We start from the raw sequence: 22,881 nt of genomic DNA, 5'->3' as shown, positions 1-22,881 counted from the left end.
GACACAGTTTCTGCGGTCAACCCTCGCGCACTGTAATTGGCTGGTTTCCGATAATCTCGTCACCCATTGGCTGCAATGCCCACGAGCTGGACTTGCGACGCCTGCTTCTGACAGAAGACACACCCATCTACCATGCTGTTTCAGGGTGTATGCCGATGATTGGCTCGCGTCGTGTTGTTTGTCTTAGTTATTCGTCAAGGGTTGGTCAGTTTCACATGATCGCCAACTATTGGTCTCTCGTTAAAGCATGTCCGCGCATGAGCATTACCTCCAGAACCACGATAGCACTAGCAGCGGAAAATCATGATAGAGACCGTTTTAAAATGACATGGAAACAGTGTCAGTCAGAACTGGACCTTCACTAATGCGAAATTAACCTAAAAAAAACACTTCCACGGTGTTTAATTACAAAAAAAACCACCAAACTACCAAATTAACGTTCAAACATACATACCTTTGCGCAGCAGCCATTTTGATAGGTCACACAAGGTAACTCACATGTGTAAATAACCAAATTCATGACAACTGGGTCACATTCAGCAACGTCAGGGTACAAGAACAGAGCCTTTATTAATGTAATCAGTAACACCGGTGTTCTTCTTACTAAGACATGTCAGAATGGCTGTTGTGCAAAGGGTCCGGTGAGCCTGTTGCACTCACTGAGATTACTCTTACATACATTATATATACAAACATTTCACAAGTGCAACGCCATTTTTAAAAGCATTTATTTCAAATAAAACAACACCTACTTCAATAACACAAAGCTCCAGAAACTGCAGTCTCCTTTCATCACACATAACTGCAACTTCTATTATTTACATGCATGTGTTTTACTTGTCAAAGGTTGTATACAGAATTGCTGCATGACACAAAACAGGTTAGAAATAAACAGGGAATAGCACAATATCATCCACAGTGAAGGAGAACAAAGGTGATTATCCTCAATGAGCTGCAAACACTTTCATGCGATGAAGTCCAGCGGTCTGTTGAACCCACCTTTTCTGTTCATGTACTGCCTGTAAAAAAATAAATATTAGGAGAAAACATTACATCACTGTTACCCCCGCAACACTTTGCAGATGACATCATCAGACACCAATGGGAGAGCGGGGATCTCTGCACAGAAACACCTGCAGAGGTGATTGGTTAGAATAACAGTGGTTGATGCCTAGAGTGCTCACTGTGAGGGGGCTGAAAATGTGATGTTTTAACTTTGCAACCAGGCCAACTACTAGAATTCAGATAATACATTGTAAAGAAAAAGGGAGGCTTATGAAACCTCATGTCAGTGATTTCAAAATCAGTATTTCTGTTGTTGACATACCTGTATTTTCTCTTCATGGACACATTGATAGCGTATGCATTTACTGATCCGTCAGTTTTCTTACCCTGTTCAAAAACAACATAAATGTTTCACATATACAACAAAATGGACACCATTTTCATAGTTTACATTATAAAGTGACCTTATTAGGTAACGATTACATTGTGCCATTTTATTTATGGAACAAAAATTAAATGCAAGGTCACCTTAAAAGCACCATGAACCACAGCAAATACTTCTAAAAAAGGGGCTGAATTACATTAAAAATACAATAAGATGAATGTTTAATTTGCTCCTATTACAATATGTAATAAAACATAAAAACTAAATATCTAATATGCATTTCATAATCCTGAGCTTTTATCAACTGTATCTGCAGCTGAATTTCTCACACTTGCTTTGTGGAAACAATATTTTATTTAAACAGTTTCACAGAAACAGACAAAGACGCAGTTTCTACCACGAGTACCTCTCTTCACTTCAGATGGAGAATGCAATAAACTTCATCAAAACTAAACTGCACCGCCTTGTGGCTGTAGTACACACGACACACTTCTGATTCTGACCTTGGTGGTATCAAAGGAACCAAATCCCATCGTTTTCATCATCTCAATTTCCTCTTCCGTTTTGCCCTCCATGTCCTCCTCTGTAAAAGAAAAAGACAATTTATACATAAACCTGAAATGCCTGTTTTATGTGAAAGTGGAACGTCAACTTATTCTTCATTATACCTGAAATCTGAATGGACTTTCCCGGCTTGGCCTCTTTACGGTCAGGAGATTGAGAGGAGGAGCGATGACGTCTTGCAGGAGACCTGCAGGAGGAACACACAGATGGCTGCAGGAAGGGTTATCACAACTAATGCGAGCAGATACATCTGCAGCTGAAGTGATTTCAGTTAGCGTCGCATAGATGCTTGAGAAAAACCATGAATGCTCTGTACTACCTCAGCGGAGGGAATCACATTTAGCTGGGTCAGGGTACCAGAACAGAGCCTTTATTAATGTAATCAATAACACCTGTGCTCTTCCTACTAAGACATTTCAGAATTACATTATTTTATGTCAGTAACCTGAAAAGACAAGCAGCAAAGACGAGCACTATCCAGGAGTTTTAAAAACTCACCTTGACCGCCTCCTATGAGGAGACCGCGAGCGACTTCTGCGCCTGTCTCTGTCCCGATCTCGAGAGCGAGAGCGATCTCTCTCTCTCCGTCTTCGCTCACGGTCCCGTGATGCTGAGCGGGAACGTCGTCTCTCTGCTGAAAAAAGGACAGCAACCCATAATAACTCCTAAATACTTTCTTTTAGGTGACTGACAGAGAGAAACATGGTCTGAAACTATCCAATACTTTGTTCAGGCATACAAGACAAGACCTCAATCTCAACCAATGTCCCTTCAAAAAGCTTTATGGGATTTACTGTCCCACTTCAGGCCATTCCAGTGAACCAGCCTGGGACCTTATTGCACTTACATTCGGTTTGCACTGTCACAAATATTGAGGGCCGCCTAACCCTACACCTCAAACCAATAAGTGGCGAGTAGACTGGGGTTTACACTGACGCCGATTTAATATGTGTAATGCTGTCTGTCGTTAGGGAAAAACACACTGGACAAAACAAGACAAATGACATTTCGAGGTTTGGGAAACATCACTCATCATTTTCCAACATTTTATGGCCCAAACAACTCATTGGTTAATCATGAAAAATGATCGATATATTAATTCTAAATAATTATAAAAACAGTCATTAGCTGCTAATCTACAGTTGGGTTATATTTCTGTTGTTGACAGAGGCTTCAGATACTCATTGTGTCCTTCAGATCTCCAGAGACGAGGATGTTTCAGAACCTTCACTACAGGCTTTCAGTTGCAGCTTGTACTTGGTGTTGAACTATAGTTACGGAAGGTTTCCATTTCTGCCAGAGAGAGGCAACTAACCAAGTGTATCCCTAAACGGATCACTGTATTAGCACCCTTGATCAAGAGAACTTGGGAGATTCAGAGCACAGTCACTGTCGCTATAATTCATATATGTACAGCACCTGTACTAACATACATTTGACAAAATGATGACGAACAAATACAACGCGATAGAATATTAGTGTTACACATCAACAACTCAAGAGTACGAACTTAACACAAACGCTAACTGAGACGCTATGTAGCATATTGCTAGTCAAATTAATACGACATATATTTAACAAACGCCACATTTAACTGTTAAAAAATCAGCGAACGGGGAAATACGATTGCAATAACACCACAATAAGTCTACATTCGATTCGTTTCGATGTATCTTAGAAAATAAATTAATGGCAAGCTAAACCAATGATGCTGTGACGTTAGCCACATGAGCTATTGTTGGATTTTTACCTCGTCTTGGCGGACTTCGGCTCCTGCTCCGGCCCATGTTCCTGGCCGAGCTAATGTTACGCTCGAAGACACACGAAGGAAAGAGGAAAAATCTGGTAAAAAGTGTTAACGAACGGCAGAATTTCTGAGTTTTATCGACGGCAGAATTTGCTACACAGCGGTGTTGTCTTTAGTGGATGATAGACGAGCTTCCGGTGACTTATCTGCCTAACAGCGCCCCCACCGACCTGGAGGTGAAGCTTCGCGTGTACAATCTATGGCAGAACTACTGATTGAACACAGGGCTGCAAAGTTTGTGTTTGTTTTATTTTACTTTCAATAAGCATTTGTTTTTATCTGTTGCCTTTGATCTGTACATGACTCAGAACATGTCAAATATTCCAAAAGGAATAAAAAATAGAATAAAAGGGAAAATGTTGCGAGGATGCTGAGAAAAGGCTGCACACTTCACTGTATACATTGTTAGTAATGATAATAATCACTAAAACTGAAAAGCAACAGTTGGAAAACGTCTAATTTGATTATCAAAATTATTCTGATCAGTATTAAGATCAGGATTATTTGCAGTGGCGGTCCTTCCTACAGGCGACATAGGCGCTTGCCTAGGGCGCCATCTAGTGAGTGGAGCCAAAATATGCGGCGAGAAAAAAAATAGAATTAAAATTATAATGTCTATTTATTTTTTCAACAGTTTTTGCCATCCCTCTGTATCTACAACACTACTTCGACATAAAAATAAATTAAACTTATATAGAATATATTATTCTATTAACTTGGGGTGAATTTGAACCTTATTTGTTTATTTTGTATATTACGTTTTTGATTAATAGGTTATATGAATCTTATTTTCCAGTATTTAATTTTGCACACAATGTTTTATTGTTAGTTTAATTTTTTGTTTTGATTCTTTAGTGTGCACTTTTTGTTCTCAGATGATGCACTACTGTTTTATTTATTTTTTGTATATTTATTATTTATTATTCTTTTGCACATATTGTTTGTATTATAAATGTTTAAATATATGTGCAGTTCTTTGGACACAAGTTATTTTCTCGTGGGGAAGGGGCGCCATCAATCAAGCTCGCCCAGGGCACCAAATGGTCTAGGACCGCCCCTGATTATTTGTGATTATTCATTGATAACTAAGTATGTTAATTTTAGGGTTGGTCCTTTTACTTCAGTGTTGTGCTACATTCCTATTAACATACAAATCTTTTTTATTTATTTTATTTACATTAACAAAATTGATTTCATATTCCAAAATGCACCATGTAAATCATAAACATGGAAGAAAAGGCCAATAGACGGAGGAAGATAAGAACAAAAACTACGAGCGCGGTTGTTTTTAAATCAAACTTGATCTTTAATGACTGATACATGGTAACCTTGCAACACTCACCTATACATTCTAATATAAAATAAATTAAAACCATGGCAAACATCAGACACCAGCGTTTTGATAACAGCTACTGTTTTAAACAGAAAGTAATTATTGTCATAGAGGTATTTTGTACACATACATTAAAAAAGAAAATGAGGGAAAAAAGTGGAATGTTTAGTACCTTCAGTATCTTCTTTTACTGAGTTTCAAACTGCATTGACAAGCAACAAAGTCTTTATGCTTTTTCCTTTTTTTTTTGGTAATAGTGGCATTGATAGCGACTTGTGTTTTGTTGCGAGCCAGTATATTTCCCCCTGCTATCGTTATTTGAGTTCATCCCTGCTGTAACAACATCAGTAGGCTGTGAGAGTCACACGAAGCCAGCGTTCAGAAGAGCACAATCAGTAGCTATCAGTATAGTTCTACATGTACAGCACCTGTGCTCACACACTACACCTGCGACATCTATCCGATAACTAGAACCAAAGTATAACTAGAAGATGAAGAACAAATACAACATACTCGAATGTCAATGTACACAATGTATGCCAAGTGCCTATACATGGAGAAGGGGATGCATCGTTCAGAGGGACTTCGAAAGCCCGCCGTGTAGACGTGAGGGGGGGGAGGGGGAAGTGGTGAGTAGTAAGTGCACAGGATCACAGTTTTGATCCCAGTCTGAAAAAACAAATGTGTTTTTAATTCCTATACAGTAAAGTAATATTTTTGATAGCACAGCAGGTGACAGTGAGACGTGAAGAACACACAAACTGTTTGTGAGGACAAAACCCATCGCTGTGAGGACATTTTCATCAGTCCTTACTAAATTATAAAGGCTTTTTTTAAAGAATTTAGGGTGAGAATTTGTTATAGGTTAGGATTAAAGGCTGAGATTAGGAATTTAGTTAGAATGAATAACTTGGGGGTAAGATGGGGGATGCATTGTGTCCCGACAATTTAAGAAAGACGTGTGTTTGCATGGACACATTTCGGTCTTTATGATTTAAAGTTCCAGTGTGTAACATTTCGGGGGGGGGGGGGTTACTGGCAGAAAGTCTAATATTCTACCCATAAATATGTTTATGTAAGTGTTTAATAGCTTTGAAATAAAAACAGTTTGGTTTTCATGCAGGCCACACTGTTGGTGGAGTGTTTGGCACTCTTGCCTTTGCGGCAAGAAGACCCGGATTCACTTCACAGAGGCCAAAATGGACTCGCCAGCAACAATCTGCAGTCTCACCACGAGATGTCACTCAATCTTACACACTGGACCTTTTAAAGGCTGTTTGAGGGTTCAGGTTTAGAGCCAGATCTAGTTTAGGGTTTACGGTAAAAGGATTTTTCATTTCAATTCATGTCCTCGCAGCTATTATAAGACCAGTTTGTGAGTGTGTAGGGGTCTGTGTGTGTGTGTGTGTGTGTGTCAAGTATCGGTGCATCTAACTGTTGCATTGTATCCGACCTGGGTCAAATAGTATGTGAAAACATTCAGTTCTTCTCTGTTTAAGATGTATAATGGCAAAAAAATGCAACCAGTGAGCCTTTACTGCACTGTATGAATAGATGTGACATGGTTGACTCCATCTGCTAAAACACTAACAAATATTTCACAGTAGTATTTCACCGAGGTCTGGTGTGTGTGTGTGTGTGTGCGTGTGTGCGTGTGTGCGTGTGATGCCTCAGGTCTCTGCTTTCTCCTTCTGCTTCTTGCTCTTTTTCAGGAACGACGGCGGCTTGAACTTCTTCTTCTTCTTGGACGGAGACTTGGAGGGCGAACCATCTGGGGTGCCGCCCCCTTGGGGCTTGGCCGGGGGAGCGGCCGGGGCGGGGGACGTGTCATTGGTCGTGAGGGCCTTCATGCCCTTCTCCAGCTCCTCTGTCGTCTGCTTCTCCTGCTCGCCTCCGTTCTGTATCGGCGGAGAGTCTGTGTTTGCCTCGTCTGCTCCAAGTATCATGGAAAGAAAAAAAACAATGAAAGATAGAAATCATACTAGCACAATAGCAGCGTGGAGTTGGGCGACGACGCAAAGCTCCATGCTCGACATGTTGCTGCAGATGAGCATGCTTGTGGGTTAAGTTTCTCTGTACTTAATAATCCACCATTCATTCAACTAAACAAACGAAAATCTAATCTAATTTAGTAGATTACAGGGCTAATTACTTGTTCAAAATGAGGGACAACAATCCAACAGGAACATTCATATACACTAGATGGACAAAAGTATTAACATGGACTGTAATGATGTATTTAAATACATATACAGGACTTTAACATGGAGTTGGTTCCTCTTTTGCAGCTTTAACAGCTTCCACACTTTCCTAAAGAAGTGTTTCTATGTGAATTTGTGTCCATTCAGCGTTGATGAGGTCAGGCCTGGCTCACAATCTCTGTTCCTCGATGGGGTTGAGGTCAGGTCAGTCAAGTTCTTCCACACCAAACGCACCAAACCAGGTCTTTATAGTCTTCGCTTTGTGGTCTAGGACACAGTCATGTCCTCAAACTGTTGGAAACACAGTATTGTCCTTGTCTTGGTATGCTGAAGATGGTCCTTCAGTGGAGATAAGAGGTCTAGACCAAAGCCTGATTGAAAAACCTTGTCCATATAGAGTATATAATATGATTTTTTTTTGCTGTACATGAACAAAGACGTTCTCTACTGCACATGAGAAGGAGTAACACGGTTGTGAGGGAGTATTAGATGCGTGAGGCGGCGGCACAGACATGCACCAAGTGAGACCTTGCTGCTCAGACAGCCAACATGCAAGCTGAGAGGCTTTACCAAGCCTCACCTGAGAGAGGAGGGTGACTGGGCGGAGGACCCTTTGTGGGGGAGGTAGCAGGGGAAGACTCCTGGTCATTTGCCACCACCACCACCACCTCCTCCTCCTCCTCCTCCTCCCCTACTTGCACAAATACACACACACACACACACACAGTGAGGGACAGTGAGATTTCAGTGAGTTAAATAACGTAACGCAATTTAAAACGTTAATTTAAAACAGTTCAATATCTTATGCATGGTTTTACGGCACAAGATCAAGGATTTCACATTTGACATTGGCCCACACTGATTGTGAACATTTAGATTTGTTTTTTTTACATGAAATTGGAAATGTTACATGCAGCACCTTTAAGACAATTTGAAGAAATGCTCTGCTGGTGAAATTAAGAGCTGTCACACATGGAAACCGTGTGTAAGTGTCCTCAAAAACGTCTTATTTCGGCTTCTCCCACAGTGGATCATCTGCCTCCATCTCGTCCTATCCCGCCTTCGACATCCTTTATCCAATATAACCATCTTAAACCTCGCCTCTCTTACTATTATCTCCACACCGTTCAACCTGAACTGTCCCTGGAATATGCTCATTCCTAATCCTGTCCATCCCGATCACTCCAAACGAAGATCTCAGCATCTTCAGCTCTGCCGCCTCCAGCTTTGCCTGCTGGCGTTTAGACAGTGGTGTTTATATAAGACTACAAACCTATGTTCTAAAACTAAATCTATTCAACAATCACGTTTTGAGCCATTTGAGTTATATTAACCACGGACGTACCATTGGGCCCCCCGTCCTGTTTCTTCTGCACTTCCTTGCGGTACTCGTCCAGCTCCTGGTCCGTCAGCTGGTTGAAGGGGTTGGGAGGTTCTGGCTCTGGTGGGATGCTGGGTGGGCTGACCGGAGACTAATAAACAAGCGGTGACACAAACCATGTGAGCAAGAAAAAAATCAACCGTTTTTGTGAGCAGGAGAGTGTGCAGTTTACCGGAGGACCGCCCTCTGTGATAACACTGGCCAGGACTTGAGACTGTGGCCCTGCCGTCTTCATGTCCTGACGATTCTGCTGCCGGATCTGAGGTAGAGCAGAAGGTCAGCACTTCTCTATTCATGTGAGCTGAATGCAGAGAGCAAGTGTAGGACGAAAAACAGAGGAGAATGTACCTTGTTCCGTGTCTCAATCACCTCTCGAGGGTTGGTGAAAAGAGGCACAAACTGGTTCGGGTTTTCTATCTTGATGGAGGTGCTGCCAGCTTGCAGCATCTCTTCTGCCTTCAACCACTAAGGGAAAGAAGACACTTTAAAGGTACTCACAGAAACAGAAACTGCTTTAAATACTCCCCAGGTTATACAACACTGGAATAAGGGAAGAGAGTAAATGTCTGATGTCACTAACGTTAAAGATCTCTGGAGTGGAATAACGAAAGCAAGCTATGATCAAAACCAACACAGTCATGTAGACCTGGAGGTTTGTAATATCCAAAATTAAAAAGATGATGCTCTTGTTATGAAAAGCTGGATTGTTTTGTGAAAAACGCAGAAAGAGAAGCAATGGATTTGGTTATGTTGGAAAAACGGTGTATTTCTTAATTATTATTTCTGTCACGCTATGTAGAAAAATCCATACTGTATGAAATGAAAAGACAATCACTAGTATCTGAATATCAATGTTTCCTGCTAATTACCGATAATTTGCCCATAATAATCCAACAAAATGTGGCATTTCTGCAGGGGAAGTTTGTAAAATTCATCAACTTAATTAAATTCCTCTCACTGGCCAACTGCAGTACCGCTCAACCCACTAGGTGGCGGCGGCACTTACACTTCGGGAATCAAAGCTAAGTCAAATTATACATAAAATGATAATAAATGACATTAAATACTGTATTTAATGCCAGATGATAAAGCTCTCCTTAAAACTACAATGAAAAATAAATAAATAACATTTGTCTATGACTGAAAGTGTGGATCCTGTCGCTTTTATTTTATTTTATTTACACAGTTTCTCTCTTTCTCTTTTCAAAGGTGTGTTTATTTGAAGCAGATTTACTATTAATATTGATGCACGTTGCCACCAGAGGGCAGGCTCTTCACTGCAGTACAGAGAGGGGATTTCCCTGCAATGCAGAGGAGAGAGAGAGAGAGAGAGAGAGAGAGAGAGAGAGAGAGAGAGGGAGAGAGAGAGAGAGAGAGGGAGAGCCAAGCTCCTCCCACTGATGTGAGGCAACCATGTCCCAGGTCAGGCTCTTCAGGGCTCCTTGCTTATTTCCCTAACGTGCACTGAAATAAAAACAAATGCTCCGTAGTCGACGCTAACTGCGACACACTAACTCGGGTAATTGTCAGGATCCAGAATGTGGATGTGTCTCCTTTCTACCTTTCAGCTGTAATGGAGTATAGATCTCCTCTCCTTCCAAACAATAAAACCAGCAGCGATCTTAAATAAACAAAGGTATTGAGTTTTTTTTATTATTATTATTATTATTAATAACATTATTATAATAACCGAGCACAGTCTATTCTTTATGAATCATTTAACGAATATTCACGTATTATTATTTCTTTCATACATTATTTATTTAAACAGAAATATAATTTGACCTCTTTGTGAATATGATCACTGAACCCCGCACTGAACTGGCTAAAAGGACTTTTGTGTTGCAGAAACTAACTGAGATAATTTCACGGAGCGCTTTCAAATCCTAACTGACATGCGCTTGTTTTTCATAATGTGCTTGTAAATTTAATCTGGATTATTTGCATTTGTTGCAACTGTGTACATTTGTAACTGTTGTGTGTTTTTTGTATTTACAATGGGATTTTCCTGGTTAAATAAAGGTGAAATAATGCTGCTAATTCTAGGAAGGTTGATTAATAAATAACTCAAATTCACAATTGGTTCTCTACATTTGCCCTTTAGGTCCTAATGGACACAATGCGGTGAGCGATGTATGGTTCCTTAACTCTCAAGGTGGGTTTGGTTCAATAAAAATCCCAAGAAAGAGGCTCACAGTGGTGCGGTGTCCAGGACTGGCCTCCTCCTGACAGACTTTTTGGTAGGTGTTGGGGGTGTTGAGCCATCGGGTCCTCTCTTGCTGCTGGCGCTGAGCGAAAGGGTGCTGCCTCAGAGCCGGGTGGATGCCGTCGTCATCGAACTGGTGGAAGGCTGAGACGGTGGCAGGAACCTCCACGTCCCTCCGCATCCGCGTCCGCTCCAGCAGCACGGGGAAGCGGTACGCGTAGCCTGAGCGGTAGCCCTGGGAGAGAATAACAAGAGGGGAAGCGGTTGTCAGAGATCCTCCAGCTCCCGGGTATAATCTCAGTGAGCTCAGGAGAAAATCTAAAGGTTCCAGATTAAGTGAATGGGTGAGCGTACAACTCTTCCTTGTCCTTGTATGTATTGATACCAATATCAGTCCTTTTCAATAGTTCCTACCTATTTTAGAGTTACAGACAGACAACACAACAATACAGAGAATAAAGAAAACAGAATAAACAGATTTAAATACTAGGAGCAGGAGCAAGTTCCCAACAATGGACAGCTTGAGACTCTGCTGAAGCTTGTTCCAGGTTGAGGGGACAAAGTAGGAAAATGGGGGACAGTAAGAGAAGAGGGATGAAGAAGGAGGCAGCAACAAGCACAGTTAAGTGAAGTTTGGGGTTTCTAGATTATACTGGCTTCTGCATTTGTCTTCTGTCCAATAACAGATCCAGCGATTTTTGTATCAGCTCGTTCCATAAATCCTCCAGAGATTATCCTGCAGAGAAAGCAACTCACCCAAACAATCGTTTGTCAAACCGGGACGCAAATTTCCCGAGGGGAAATGCAGCATTACATTGTCCCCGGAAACCTGCTGAGTCATTGTGATTGTGTTCACTCCACTGCTGACAAAGCAGCGTTTTACTACGAAGGTCATTTGCCTGCCGTAGCTCCCGAGGACATCACAAGAGTGGTTTGCACTTTAATGTCGTTCAACTGCATCAAAGCGGTTATTGAACATGACGTCGTGCTGGCAAGCTTTCCATCTGCAAACCACAGCGAGGCTTTTGTTGTGAAACAGCTACAGGAAACGGAGTGGCATTTCCCACAGCACTTAGGCTGAATCCACATGATGGATGGTAGGGTCAGGGAAATCCTTGTTATAAGGCCTTTTCTATTAAGTTGTTAATTTAAGTAGACTTAAAGTCATTCACTTAAAAACTACATGCAGAGAAGTACAAACGTTGCCTACCAGGTTATCCAGAGTTCTCATGAGGGCTTCAAACTCATGCTCCCCAACGCGACTCTTGTGCAGAGGTCCGAAGGTGGAGCCGGCCCAGCCCACGGTGCCGGCCACGCTGGGTTTGTGAGTGGTTCGGTCCAGCATGATCAGGTTCTGTTCACCGCCAGCGCAACACAGAGCCGACACCTGGAAAACAAAACCCGATTTAGAAACTAAACGCAATTCGTAAAACTCTCTCTGCTTCAAGTGGTTCCAAAACAAACGAAAATCTTAAATGAGACATCCTGGAATGGCTGGAAAGATGGAGGCTCCCCCTTGTGGCACTTCAAAATAAAGGTCTAAAGCCTCAAAAAGGCCTTTTAAGGGCTGACAGAACGTGATAACTTTCCCAAAATGTTGTCACTATGGCTTATACGGTCCTCACAAAGATACCCACACAAGAAAACACACACACACACAGAAATGAGAACACAAAATAATCTACAAGTTACCAAGAATAAAAAAAAAGAAACAAATACCATCAACACCATTGCTGCCTAGTTGAAAACATAGATTGTTCATATTTTTTAAATTTAGCCCTCCGAAAAGGCTTGACAGGAAGCACACAAATGCTATAACTCTTGTTTGTCCTTTGTCTTCTTTTTATTTTCTGTATAAGAATTAGATAATCAAGAAAAACCCGGAATCACACGGACTTACCAACAGCTTTTCAAAATAAAATGAAGCGATACAAAACCCTTGAATAAATGATTCAGACCCACAAATAATAATAAATAACTTCAATGACATATAATATGTCCATATTTGTATACAGTCTCATGCCGCTTTTCCACTACATGGTCCCAGCTCGCCTCGCCTCGCACGACTCTACGCGGTTTGGATGGTTTTCCCCATTACTACGTGGGCGGAGTCATCACGGCACCGCTGCATGAAACGGCAGTGACTTTATACATGACAAAGACACTTCCTTTGCTGAATGTTGCAGATAAACACATGATTTCTGAGCCTTTTTCACTGATCTATTGGTAAATTGGTAAAATAATACACATGGACATGTGTACGTGTGAAGGACGGACGACCGCGTGGACACGTTCCTGCCTGTCTACAGTCTTGGACGAGTACTGCAGCGTCTCTTTGGCACACGACCACGCAGTAATGTATCATACTGCAGTGCAGCGCTGCCTGATAAATGCAGGGGAAGAGTGAGTGTATTATGTACACATTATAGCTCACGCTCATGCCCTCATACACACCTACACACATATGCAATGGCAGCACTTTGTCTTCAGCGTTATAGCTGGGAGTCAATAAAGTGTGTGTGTGTGTGTTTGCTGGACCTGGATCTGGCAGGCAGCCTGGATGTGGAAGATGGTGTAGAAAGCCTCCTCCACAGAATCCCCAAGAGCCACGATGCCGTGATTCCTCAGCACCAGAACCTGAGATACAAAACCATAACATCATTGTGAAATGAAAGTGAGCGCAGCAGTTCTTCCTTCAATAATTCATCCGGTGCTTTATGTCTTCACGGAGCTCAAACTGTCTCACACGGGGAGGTTCAAGGTTAATGGAGGTGCTCACCTTACATGTAGGTCCCAGGCTCTTCTGCAGCTCCACTCTGTCCTCCTCCTCCTCCATCACTCCGTTGTAATCATAGTAGGCCACGTCACCGACCAGCAGAGCTTCATGGGACAGCGGCAGGAGGCCACGCTTCATGGCTGAAACCTGAAGATGAATAACTCTCAGCAGCAGCAAAAACTCAACGGAAATCTGGAAATCTCTGGAAATATGACATCCAATAACATTCTCCTCCATACTTTTGTGCATAACCTGCTGTTTTAATAAAGGTCCAGGGTGTTTATGTTTGTATAATCACTTTAAAAGTACTTTTAAAAGAGGAAAAGCATTCTTTCTGGTATGTGAAGGCCACCGTAGTTCCATCTGTGGTCTCAAATGTATTAAAGACACATATTCTTTGCGTTTAATTATGAATCTACAAAAGAGATCATTGAGAAATAGAATTTATTTGACAGTAACTTTAAACCTCTGAGCTCTAGATTAGGAAGGTGGACTCTTGTTCCTTTTTCGAGGTTTAGGATCTAGAGCTCAGCTCTCCTTTCTCTACCAGACATTACCTGTGCAAATTCCTATATATATATAATCCTGGGTACTCAAACATACGGTCCGCGGGCCAGAACCGGCTCACCAGAGGGTCCAATCCAGCCCGCAGGATGAATTTTTTAAGATTAATACTATATTCTTCAGTTTCAGCTCCCTGTGACTCGATGTGTTGTGCCTTTTGTAGATCCACAGTGATCCGTGAGTTGTCGTGCACATGTGTAAATGTTACACAAAGGGGAGTTCTTGTTGGTTATAGGTTATTATGCTATTATTTTACTGCAAAACCACTGGAGTTAAAACAAAAAGAAGCATTGTATGTGAACTAAAATGAGTTTGACACCCCTGAGTTAGAGTTTTCAATGATGGACAGGGTCCCACTTCAGGTAATTGTCTCAGACGGAGCATTGATCAAACACCTCGTTGATGGACAACATTCAATTATTAATGTATCTCTGAAGATTTGGAAGGAGGCCCATAACGTTCGATGTTCCCGTTAAAATGTGTGACATATTCAAATAACATCCACGTGTGTGACACTCTCTGACTCACCGCCGCTGTCGCCGGCGTGTGGAGGTGAAAGAGACAGCGGACGTCCGGCCGCGCCGAGTAGATGGCCGAGTGGAGGCTGAACTTCTCTGTGTCCACGCCCAGGTTGGTGCTGCCCTTCTCCACCACCTCGCCCAAGATATTCACCTTAACCTGCGAGAGCACATGAGTGTGTGTGTGTGTGTGTGTGTGAGAACTTAAATATGAGCTCATTCCAATATGATTGCACACCTTTATGAATATGAATACAGCCTTTGCAGTTGCCTCATTTGTTATTTTCATGGATCATATCAGTAATAGTGGAGGGCTGAAGTTGTCGTACTCACCAGACTGGATCCAGTCACTTCACTGTAAGCCAGGCCGTCAGGAAGCACCAGGAAATGTTCCTGTTCTTTACTGACACGCAGCTGTGAGGCAGCAACAAAACAAACGCACATGAGACACAGATTTTCCCAACAAAAAGTATAAAATGTTGTTTTTTGGGGGGGAATTAAGGAGAAAATAGTAAATAATAACTTATAAGTTTGCTTTTTTTCTGAGTTAACAAGATTTTTTTATTAAAAAAATTATAATTTCCTATGACTCGACCTGAAAAATGACACTTATGCTGATCTGCCAAGCATGTACAGTATGTGCTACAGTATGTGTTTCAATTCTGCATCCATTATATTTATCATATTTATTCCGTGCACTTTAGGGTATAATATATTATATTAATATATTAACCCGTGGCACAGATCAGTGCCACAGGTAATTTCCCGTGGGAATAATCCAATTTAAAAGCAACATCTCCTTATATGGACATCCTGGTGTTGTGTGTTTATAGATCACATATTCAGGCTTTAAAAAAATGTGTTTTTCCATCTTCTTATGCGTTGTTGAGTGATTCATTTTATATCACATTTTTAGTCGTGATATAAAGTAGCAATAATTGTGCAGAAGTCACAAAATTAGACCATTTTTCTGTTCTTTTTGTTCACAAAAACTCTCTATAGTGCACATTCTTATAGCCTCTGTATAAACTGTACGTTTAAACATAGTCATGGAAAAAAGCAGCCGAAATGCTCTGTGTTCTAAGAGTTAAGGCCCATCTTCTTCTTCTCCTGCGGGGAAGGAGCACTGTTGTCTGATTTCTGTCAAACAGCACGCTGCACGCTCATGACATTAACCAAAAATACCACGTTAGGTTTGATCGCATCGACGTCTGACCACCAATCATAAGCATCATAATTGTGACTGTGAAGGTAGAAGACAGAAGGGAAACTAACAGTGAGACACGTGTGGCTGATCTGGGCCCAGCCGTACAGGTCGAACAGGCGATGAGTGCTGGCCAGTTTGCAGCGCATCAACCTCTCCCCCTTCACCATGGTGCCAGGCTCCCACCCGTGCAGGTCGTTGATGGGCGTCACCATCATCATGTCTGCGTGGCGAGAGAAAGACAGGGTTTTTTTTTGAAAAAGGTCGTTCCCACAGCAGCACAACACAGATGATTAACACCGGCGCTGTTCCATTGTGGCAGAAATGTGACGAAAACACTGCGGAGATCATCGTGTGTGTGTGTGTGTGGGCTGATGAATAACACTGTCCATGCAGCTGCTGCTTCTTTCAAATAAAGCTGTATTACACTGGAGGACCAAAGGCAATCCCTCCATCTCTGAAAATCCCTTCTGATATTGATTTCCACGATGGGAAAAAAGCCCTCCATGTTAATGCATGTGAGACACAGCAGAACAATAATAATAATAATAATAACAAGAAAAACAATTGAAGCACTGATCCACACAGTGATTGAGAGACACCTGAGCTGTCAGTGACAAGCACATGAGGATCAATACTGACAATTTCAAATACAACCCTCAGTGATGAGACACTGGAACCAAGAAAGGAAAAGAAGGTCTAATATTTGTTGTTGATGAAAACACTGCAGAGTTAACTGATAAAAAACCATAACTAAATTTAACTGAATTGTGTGTTTGTAACGCTTAGTTTTCATCATTTTTGTTCTGTTATTATATTTGATTCAGGGACGGTTGTTCATTTGTCCACATACACGTTTAAAACGGCATCTGTAGCTGGGTTTTTCTAGACACACAATGCTTTATATTACAATTATACAAGAATAAAAACGAAACTAAAACTAAGCATTAATCAAGGGTTTGATTAAAGGCTTTGTACGTACTGGAGGGAGAGACTGGCAGTGCGGCTGGAGAACCATGAGAGGCCATGAAGTCAGCGAGCTGCCTCAGCGCCCACAGGTTGGACGAGCTGCCGCCTTTCTTCATCTGCTCCTGGATCAGCACGTCCAGCTCCTCCCTGAACGACTGCAGCCACACACACACACACACACAAATAAATAGTATTATCATATATATACATGTATGCTTAGACCACATAATAACTGCAGAACTATGGCGGCCACTGTAATCCACAGAAAACAGCTCATTCTAGAAAAACTAAAGTATTCTACACTATATTACACATTATTATAAGTCTTACTATTTGATTTCTGCTAATAAATCCCTGGAATTGTCACAAACTTGAGCTCTAAGTAAATAATGGGTCCACATAAAACAAGTCCCTTAGCTAAAGTGCATATAAAAGCAAACACATTATGTTTTAAAGTGATTATACGGCTGAGCTCATAAATAATATCTCATATAATATAACATATTATATCTAATCTAATATTTTTAGGCTGAATCCTGATACACTGTAAATAAAATATCCAATATACACCTAGGTTGACATGAAATTCAAGGACCTTTTAAGGACTTTCCAGGACCAATTCCCTCAAATGCAACTTCCAATGGCCTTTATTTATTTACTTTTTTTTGTGTTAGAAACAATATAAATATGGCCAAATGTTGCTATAACACAAATAATTAGGTATAAATTAAAATATAATTTTGTCTATTGCATTGTATTTTATAATTTAAAACATTTAGTGTATTTAATATAATATTTAACACATATATTCAATTTCTGTCAATAAAACCCCGTAAATGTCACAAACTAGAACTTTAATGCCCCTCCATGTGGGATAGGAAGACTCTTTTGATGTTTGTCTCATTTTGTATTAACAAACATAAAACTCATGTTCGTAGAATAATTAGAGAGACGCTGCCTGGAGACAGAGGAGAGGGACAGACAGACAGAGAGACAGACAGACAGACAGACAGACTCACTGGACTCTGAAGGAGGCTGGAGATGCGTTTCTTATGCTGTGGTCCAGAGCCTGGCGTGGAGTGTTGCGGAGACTGCAGAGCCTCGGGAACGCCATCGCTGGGACTGAGCTGCACCGGAGTGCTTTTAGGGGTGGGAGACTTGCTCATCTTCGAATCTTACAACCAGGTGTCACTGTGGGAAAACTGTAAAAAACACATTTGTTTGTGTTATTATATTATTATTATTATTATTATTTGTCATCTCTGTTTCTCCTCAGTCAACGAGAACACAGGCCGCTCACGACAAAACAAACGCGGGTGAACTCCTTAACGGGGGTCGCCGATCGCTGACATTTAGGAAAATGGGCCATTTCACCATCGTCCTGGGAGTCAGATCAATAACACTCTCATGTCTACCCATTAAATATGAACACACAGCCAGGAAATGGTTAGCTTAGCTCAGCAGAAGCACGGCAAAGAGGGAGAAACGAGAATTATCTTTTTCTATTTGTATTTTTGGAAGATTACTACCTTTCATTCATTCTCCAGTAATAGTAAGTACGTTTTATTTAATTCACTTTAAATAAACTAGCAGCAGCAGACGAGAACATTTAGCCTGAGTCTGGATCCTTAAACGTCGACGTCATCCACACAAGACACTGGTGAGACGAAGATCACATCCTCAGACCATCGAGACTTCATTAAAGTGAATGAAGTTTGAAGTAAATGTGCACAGAAAGAGAAGAGTGAGGAGAAGAGTTTCCTGCTTAAGGACGAGATTCATCAGCAGACCGGAAGTCAAATATTAGTGATCAAATATTAAATAACAATCCAATCCATAAAATCACTTCTGTGCAATTCAACCCTGAGACTTTCGTATCCAACATGTTCCCGATGAAGAACACCTACCTTCACGTGAAGGATGCTGACTCCTCGGGGGCTCTGCCACTACACAACACAGCAGCATTAGCGGCACAAGCGCACACTCATGAGCAGCCTGCGACTGAACTCGACTAACAGGAAGTTAGCTGGTGATACGGCCTCGGTAATTGGAGAAAGAGTAAAGAGTTACAGTAAAGAGCTGGCCACTCCCCTCATGAAGCAGACTCAGCTCACGCTGCTGCTGCTGCTGCTACTGCTGCAGGGAGCAGATAAGGTCCCAAACACACCACACCCTCCTCCACAGCTGACTAACTGACTCCATCACTGTTATTATATCTGTTATATACATTCAGCACTCATGTCTCAAAAAGGCACAGGAGAGATTTACACTCTTTAAGTGAGTCTCAAACTTAAAGACTTCCACTTCTTTGCACAGACTGATAGGATCGATGATAATGGACGTGTATCACCTGCTGTACCTCATGACCCCTACTATCATTTTGCACATTAGGTTTCTACTTTGGTTTTGCACACTTTGCACAACATGCACCACTAAGGGTCTTTACTTTAACAGTGTTTATTTCTTCTATTATCAGATACTTATAATTCATTGCCTACAACAGATTTCATTTCTATTGCAATTCATACTGCCCTTATTGTGTGTTATTTTATTACTTTTAACTCTGTATCTATGTAACTAAAAGACAGAATTCCATTGCACAGAGAAAAGTCTTTTCTTACTGCTCATATGACAGTGTCATTATATTCACAACACATTTCCATTTAGGGGTAAAAAAAGAAGAAGAAGAAACTGTGTTTATATTTTGTTTAGTACAAATACTCCCTTATTGTACTTAAGTACAAAATCCAAATATCTGTACTTTACTTTTCTAGCAACTTTTACTCCTCTAACTCATAAAATCAGAAGAAGAAGAAGAAGAAGAGTTGTTTATGGTCTGTATTTATACTTTTTTTTTTACTTTTTACTACCAAAGTCAATTTCTGGTAAGATACATGTACTAGTTTCCCTTTGAGGTACTTAATACAAGACTGGCGACCTAAAACCACCCAGTAACACAGCTCATAGCACATGAACAGGCCATCTTGATGATGATCCACTTCCACATGTGGATGCAAGCAGAGCCAGCAGAGAGCAGACAGCTGCTCCGTGTCTGAGAAAGCCACAGTACCACTCTCAGAAATGTCCAGAAATATGTGTCTGCAGTGGAGATGTGTGCAGTTATAAGTCTGTGACACAAACACAAACACACACACACACACACACGCTAGAGTGGAACAAACAAGGTAAGATAAGGTTTGTAAAGAGAAGTTTTCTTTGTTATTTAGGCTTTGCTCCTCTCTAAAGTTCATAAAACTGCTACTCGACCTCGACCAGGGACATAACACGGACCGATCCTTATCCTGATACTGATCCTGAGTATCGTATCGGCTCGTCTGAAGTATCGTCTTAAGTAAATATGAAAGGCTCCACAAACCTAATGTAAAGTGATGACACTGTCATTATGGGATATAATGTCACACACATTGGACCTTTAACACGCTGCTTGCGTCAGTCTACAGAAGAAAAACTGTGGCGCCTTCTTCTGTCTCACAACAGAGGATGTTCACAGTGTATGTGACTCTCTGTCTCTCTGTCTCTCTCTCTCTCTCGGGGGTTTGGGGCACAGCTGCTGACGGGCAGCAGACAGAGAGCCTCTCTCTCTCTCCCTCTCTCCCTCTCTCTCCTCTCTAGGGAGGGACATAATGAATCAGGGCAGACGTGGAGATCTTTGCTCCGTCCGCTTTTCCTCTGATGACTGACTGAGCTTCATCCTCTCCTCTGGATCTTTCTTTGAAGGCGCAACATGGAATGAAAAGAGTAAAAAATGTAAAAAAAATATGTAACACTGCAAAACGACGCACCTCTGGCAGCATTCAGAATGTTTTTTATAAACCTTCACTTATTGCACGTCTTCTGCAGATGATCAGGTGACTTCCTGTCTGTGTGTGAATCAGCATTTTTAGTCAAAGGTGGCCTCAGTTTAACCACTTCATCAGCACACATGAATGAACTGAGTGCTCTTTATGGGTCGCGTGAAGATTTATGGACAAAAAAAGTGTCGGATATGCATTTTGAATGAAGTGTAAAACACATTCTGAATGTTCAGTGTATTAGGAGGTCAGAGTGTCCGGCAGCAGGGAAGCAGATACGGCTGTAATTACCTCTGGATTGATTTTCCTTTGTCTTCCCTTGCAGAGGATCTGAGCGGTGATGGAACTAAGTTTTTAAACAATCCATTAGAGCAGCTTGTCAAAATAAGAGAGTGAAATAACTGTGATGACATTAAAACTCATTTGCAAGGGTTTTCATAACCGCTACAATTCCACAACGTCGTTTAAGTCCGCATAATGTGTTTTTACTTTCCATTTTCACTGCAACTCATATTTACTTGTTCATTTAATGGTAAACGACCCTTTTAATGAGTTCAAATATCATATTGAGACGATATGTATACCTTTGAGCTCACAATACTCAATACACGATGCCAATAATATCACGATACACCGATTCTGTCATAATCAATATACTGCAAGACCATCATATAGCGATACATCACAATGTCGTGCAGGATTTCTCTGTTTATTCATAACATAGAGGTCAAAGGTCATAAGGTCTATGTATTGAATGTGGATGGAGCTTCTGCTCCATTATCCCACTGTAAACTCTCTCTTCTTTGAGTGAAACTGGCAGGGACTGTTTACTTTAGAGCGCCTTCATTTAACAAATTAAAATATTGATGTTTGCCCTCGTGCTGCGCGAGGAAGGACGACGATACAGAACTGATATCTATCTACAGTAGCAGCCTTACATAACAACACAAAACTAAAATAGATCACGGCCTTTTTATGTTGCTTTAAACCCACAAATAATGACCACAGAGTAATATGTGTTTGAATAAGGAGAATAAAATGCAGCATGTGACAAATGACGGTGATTCAATCTTAAAGCAATGCCTCTGATTTATTATGCTGAAGAAGCTGTGTTGCGTTGCAGAAACACAGTTTCTAATCATATACGTTATGATAAAGCACGTTTCATGGCAATTTTACAAAGTGCTTTGCTGTTAAAATCAATAAGGGAAACACAAAGTGCTTCGGAGGGAAGTATAAAACCTGGCTGATCTCCATCCCTGAGTCAATGTCAGCCATTGTGCTGTGGGAGATTATGAAAGTAATCAGTAAAAGTAATAAATAAAACCTCTGCTGTGTCACGTGGGGCACGAGGGAAAGAGGCCTTATTGATCAGACAGTCACGTGAGTGCAACCTGACACTGAATGAATCGTCAGCCAGCCTCATTATTTTACAGTGAATGCACAACATGATGTTTTAGCATCCTCCGCCCGTTCTGCATGGCTGCCTAGCAACACTAGCAACCACGCGCGAGCTGCAGCATCAGCACCAGAGGAGCGGAGGATCCGCAAATGGCCACCCGCAAAAATGTACAGGCCAGAGGCGACGGGGACAGCGCTGCAGTGAGAGCACACACACATTCACAGGGATCACGTGGAAGTAAATGAGCTCCTGTGAGGAGAGAGTGAGACAACGGGAGGAGGAGGAGGAGCAGCCTTCATCATCAGGCCTCCATCCTCACCACAACACCAGCAGCAAGATCTGGATTATACAAGCATCTATTTCACTGTGTGTGGACGCAGAGCGCAGAGTAAACAACAACAACAACAACACTGAGCCGCCATCATCATCATCATCATCACCATCACCATCAGGATCCCGCGCTGCACCCACTCACACAAACACCGTCGCATTCTCGACACAACGGATCATAAAACCCAGAGCAGACTCACCTCAGTGCATCCTCGGGACCGTGTCCTGCGCGTGGGTGCGGCACACCCACAGTCCTCGGCACGCGCAGACGTTGTTTTCTAATCACAAACAATCTAATAATCACTGTTTTCCTCTCCTCTTCCTTTGTGAGCTCAGTGTGTTAGAGAGGAGCCTCAGCTGGAGCCGGATTCTGCTGATCCGTGTGTGCGCGTGCTCCAGCCCACTGCCACTGCCACGCCTGTCC

The 22,881-nt window shown here is 41.6% G+C and overlaps 2 protein-coding genes across 4 annotated transcripts; both read right to left on the bottom strand.

Annotated features, from left to right (window-relative positions):
- Positions 1-711: 711 nt before the first annotated feature.
- On the bottom strand, positions 712-3,908 carry snrnp27 (small nuclear ribonucleoprotein 27 (U4/U6.U5)). The gene is made up of 6 exons (XM_058636950.1): positions 3,705-3,908; positions 2,453-2,588; positions 2,059-2,141; positions 1,894-1,973; positions 1,328-1,392; positions 712-1,019 (listed from the first exon to the last, which is right to left on the bottom strand). Exons 1-6 carry the CDS (start codon positions 3,739-3,741, stop codon positions 965-967), a joined length of 456 nt encoding a protein of 151 aa, XP_058492933.1. The 5' UTR covers positions 3,742-3,908; the 3' UTR covers positions 712-964.
- A 1,135-nt stretch (positions 3,909-5,043) lies between these two features.
- add2 (adducin 2 (beta)) lies at positions 5,044-22,881 on the bottom strand. 3 transcript variants are annotated; one of them, XM_058636935.1, is made up of 15 exons: positions 22,658-22,881; positions 17,933-18,115; positions 16,927-17,068; positions 16,016-16,167; positions 15,074-15,154; positions 14,751-14,900; positions 13,662-13,805; positions 13,421-13,519; positions 12,093-12,269; positions 10,872-11,117; positions 9,025-9,141; positions 8,849-8,935; positions 8,641-8,767; positions 7,876-7,986; positions 5,044-7,024 (listed from the first exon to the last, which is right to left on the bottom strand). In XM_058636935.1, the coding sequence occupies exons 2-15, from the start codon at positions 18,077-18,079 to the stop codon at positions 6,765-6,767; spliced, it is 2,040 nt and encodes a 679-aa protein (XP_058492918.1). In that variant the 5' UTR covers positions 18,080-18,115; positions 22,658-22,881; the 3' UTR covers positions 5,044-6,764. The 3 variants fall into 3 exon arrangements, with proteins under 3 accessions (XP_058492918.1, XP_058492919.1, XP_058492920.1); XM_058636936.1 differs by lacking the exon at positions 22,658-22,881 and adding an exon at positions 18,821-18,926; XM_058636937.1 differs by lacking the exon at positions 7,876-7,986.

Source organism: Solea solea, chromosome 8, assembly GCF_958295425.1.
Source record: "Solea solea chromosome 8, fSolSol10.1, whole genome shotgun sequence".
NCBI lineage: Eukaryota > Metazoa > Chordata > Actinopteri > Pleuronectiformes > Soleidae > Solea > Solea solea.
The sequence above is the reverse complement of the archived record's forward strand: the minus strand, read 5'-3'. Positions and strand labels throughout refer to the sequence as shown.